The sequence below is a fragment of the Gobio gobio genome, assembly GCF_949357685.1.
Source record: "Gobio gobio genome assembly, chromosome: 17".
In the NCBI taxonomy this organism is placed as follows: domain Eukaryota; kingdom Metazoa; phylum Chordata; class Actinopteri; order Cypriniformes; family Gobionidae; genus Gobio; species Gobio gobio.
Window position 1 is genome coordinate 8874524 of NC_137110.1, and position 4095 is coordinate 8878618.

The 4095-nt window shown below is 38.1% G+C and overlaps 1 protein-coding gene across 3 annotated transcripts in view; it reads left to right on the forward strand.

Annotated features, from left to right (window-relative positions):
* Window positions 1-4095, forward strand: part of rap1gapb (RAP1 GTPase activating protein b) — a 67703-nt gene that overhangs the window by 61717 nt on the left and 1891 nt on the right. For 2 of the 3 annotated variants that reach the window (XM_079840266.1, XM_079840267.1), the window contains 3 exons: window positions 217-322; window positions 1822-1874; window positions 2182-2234. In XM_079840266.1, coding sequence (XP_079696392.1) covers window positions 217-322; window positions 1822-1874; window positions 2182-2190 — 168 coding nt within the window. In that variant the 3' untranslated portion in view covers window positions 2191-2234. Of the gene's footprint in view, window positions 1-216; window positions 323-1793; window positions 1875-2181; window positions 2235-4095 lie in introns of all 3 variants that reach the window. The other variant, XR_013818270.1, reaches the window with a different exon arrangement.

Sequence of the window (4095 nt, forward strand, 5' to 3'; positions counted from 1 at the left end):
CTACATTGTGCTCAAATTGTTGTCATTGGGTTAAAATCTAGTACATACAATGACAGGCAGAGAAAAACATCTATATATAAATGCTTACCAAATGCATATGGGCGTATTGGAATTTACATTTAACTGCCTGAACAGAAATATTAATACACCTTGATAATTTGGCAAGACTGACAGGTTCTGTTGTTTGCATATGTTTTTCATTTTTCTGGAACACAGGACAGTCTGTCTTCAGCAGGGACGCCTCACAAACGAGATTCATTTTCATACAGCGCTGTGTGGTTGGAAGACGGCTCTGCTAGTGCTAGTCAGAGCAGTTCACACGGTGAGATATATCAAACATTTCCCTTCCCAACTCGTCAACAACCCGGCAAATATTTGTGATGATCATTTAAATGTTTGACTACGAAAAAAGTGATTTGACTTTTGTGTCTTAATTCGAGAATTTAGACAGAATTCCAGAATTATATTGACCTCTCTTTTATTACACTGTAAATATTATGCAGTGAACCCCTGTCTTAAACATGTAGAAGACAATATTTGCTTATTTTACACCTGTAAAGCTTTAGCATTAGCATCATGTAGCTCAAACTGTAGAACATGATGCTAATAATGCCTAGGTCATGTGTTTGATTCCCAGAGAATCAAACGCAACAAGTTTGAGCTTCTGCAAGAACCAATGAGGTTCATTCTCATGTTACGCATCACGTTTGAGCTTCCTCAAGAACCAATGAGGTTCATTCTCGTGTTGCGCATCACATTTGAGCTTCCTCAAGAACCAATGAGGTTCATTCTCGTGTTACGCATCACGTTTGAGCTTCCTCAAGAACCAATGAGGTTCATTCTCGTGTTACGCATCACGTTTGAGCTTCCTCAAGAACCAATGAGGTTCATTCTCGTGTTACGCATCACGTTTGAGCTTCCTCAAGAACCAATGAGGTTCATTCTCGTGTTACGCATCACGTTTGAGCTTCCTCAAGAACCAATGAGGTTCATTCTCGTGTTACGCAGAATGTTTTGAGCTTCTGCAAGAACCAATGAGGTTCATTCTCGTTTTACGCAGAACGTTTGAGCTTCCGCAAGAACCAATGAGGTTCATTCTCGTGTTGCGCATCACATTTGAGCTTCTGCAAGAACCAATGAGGTTCATTCTCATGTTACGCAGCACGTTTGAGCTTCAGCAAGAACCAATGAGGTTCATTCTCATGTTACGCATCACGTTTGAGCTTCCTCAAGAACCAATGAGGTTTATTCTCGTGTTACGCATCACGTTTGAGCTTCCTCAAGAACCAATGAGGTTCATTCTCGTGTTACACAGAATGTTTTGAGCTTCTGCAAGAACCAATGAGGTTCATTCTCGTGTTGCGCAGAATGTTTTGAGCTTCTGCAAGAACCAATGAGGTTCATTCTCGTGTTGCGCATCACATTTGAGCTTCTGCAAGAACCAATGAGGTTCATTCTCGTGTTGCGCATCACATTTGAGCTTCTGCAAGAACCAATGAGGTTCATTCTCATGTTACGCAGCACGTTTGAGCTTCAGCAAGAACCAGTGAGGTTTGTTCTTGTGTCAAGCAGGTTCGTTTATGTTCACTAATAAATGTTTATATGTGAATAAAAGACTAAATTAAATCTGAGGGTGAATAATTAATGGCTGAATTTTCATTAAAAACCTTTTTAATAGTTGTATGGTTAGCTAGGGATAATAACACTGGTTAAATCTGTATTTGACGTATACAAAGGTGACTTCTAGGCCTTGTCACTGCGGTACAGTTCATATAGTTTGTATTTGTGTCCAGGCTTTAACAGTCGTCCGTTTCACTGTAGGTCCCATTCGACAGCAGTCTGAACCTCGCCCAAAAACAGAGAGACAACACTCGGTAAGAAATATGCTTGGCCTCAAAAATATTCTAGTCCTAAAGATGTTGTTTATATATTCTTACAGCCAGAGCAGAATATAAGGGTGTCAGAGAGGGTGGAGGCTAAATTATAATTATGAACTATGACTAATGTTGATATGCTCGAGACGATCCCTTTAAATTCATAGCATGACTATTTCTCGCTCTCTGGACATGTATAACTGCTCTTTAACATCAGATCTAATGTAGTTGATCTTGATATTTGTTTACTCAACTAAATTATCTGTGACACAGTGTGTCTTTGACTGTGTGTGTTTGTCCTACACAGAACTGCTAGCTGTCCTGTAGGCTGTAGATGACTTCATGGATGTCCATCAACAGGTTAGGAAAACACAATACTAGGACGGTGGTCATAATGTTATGCCTGATTGGTGTGTGTATATATACATATGCATATACAGTACCGGTCAAAAGTTTGGAAACATAACTTTTTTTGTTTGATCAACAAAACAGAATATACAATATAAAATAATTTTTGGTTTCCTATTTTAATATACTTTAAAATATAATTCATTTCTCTGATCCAAAGCTGAATTTTCAGCATCAGTCCTCCAGTCTTCAGTGTCACGTGATCCTTCAGAAGTCACTCAGTTATTATCAGTGTTGGAAACAGTTGTGCTGCTTAATATTAATTTATAACCTGTAATACTTTTTTTCTAGCCATTTTTTCTGCCATAACCAATCGCTAACGTTTGGTCGTGATGTAAGTCATGCGCCGTTCGCCTTTATTTCTCACACGGAAATCGGTAAAAATAAATGTGCAGCCACCTCAGTGATAAAACCTCGGATTGTGATTTATTCACGGTGGAGGGGAGAGTATTTGTGATCGGGAATGCGCTGCTCACGTGGTCCATAACATGATTGTATACTGTAAATAAAATATCATATGCTTGGTTGGTATGGTAAGAATAAATGCTGCCGTAAATAACGGCCCAATTCAAATGTTTACGTGCCTTTCTTCCTTTTATTTTGTGAGCGGTGATGAAATATATTGCCCTTGAAAATACTTGCCAGCATTTAAAGAAATCCAAGTCTAGAAATGCATTCAAATTACAGCGAAGCGCAACCGCACGGTGCTCTGCAGTGGACAAAAAGGATATAAACAGTGAATTTTGAAGTGATATATTCAGAGATGTGGATTCGGACAGCAATTAAATGACCACACGACCTTGTCGTACATAATACATAATTCGGCCAGGGATTTTTACGCGGGTGGTGGGAGACGGACAGCATTAAAATCACTGACTAGCCCCTGTAAAAGATGACAATTCCAACCGCACAAGAAACAATTACCGGGGCTTCAGCAACTCCTTCACCACTAACGGAGCGAGCTGGAAAATCAAACTTTTTCCGGGACGCAACAATTATCAAACTAGCGCACGACATCAACGTCAGCGTTCTCAGCCACTCCCTCTGTTCGCTGATTGGACCGGTAAAAATTTGTTCGGAGAAAACCTAAGAATATACCGCAGTCCCAGACGGAGTACTGAAGGAAAATGAAAATTGAGCGGAAGTACGTAGGAGGGCGGAGCCAGGCTACTTTTTTTCAGGATTCTTTCATGAATTGTTAGAAAATATTTATGTTTTGAATAAATGTTGCTCTTGTAAACTTTTTATTCATCAAATAATCCTGAAAAAGTATCACAGGTTCCAAAAAATATTAAGCAGCAAATCATCATATTAAAATGATTTCTGAAGGATCATGTGACACTGAAGAATGCTGATGAAAATTCAGCTTTGCCTCACAGTTTCCTATTTTAATATACTTATATAATTTATTTATATTATTTTAAATTGTAGTAATATTTCACAATATTACATTTTTTCCTGTATTTTTGAGCAAATAAATGCAGGCTTGTTGAGCATAGTAATGTTTCCAAACTTTTGACAGGTACTGTATGTATGTATGTATGTAATAGCACTTATCATTCTATTAATTTTCTGTCTGTCTAATTCATAAAAAAAAAAAAAAAACTTCTGTCCTGTGTGTTCTGTGCTAGATTAACTGAGACTTGTTACAGCACTTGCATACTGTTGCCCTTGACTGTTCTAGTTGCTTCTATTGCTCTCATTTGTAAGTCGCTTTGGATAAAAGCGTCTGCTAAATGACTAAATGTAAATGTATATGCATGTATATATGTTCATGTATCTTATTCTCATGAAACATATGTCTTATTCACAG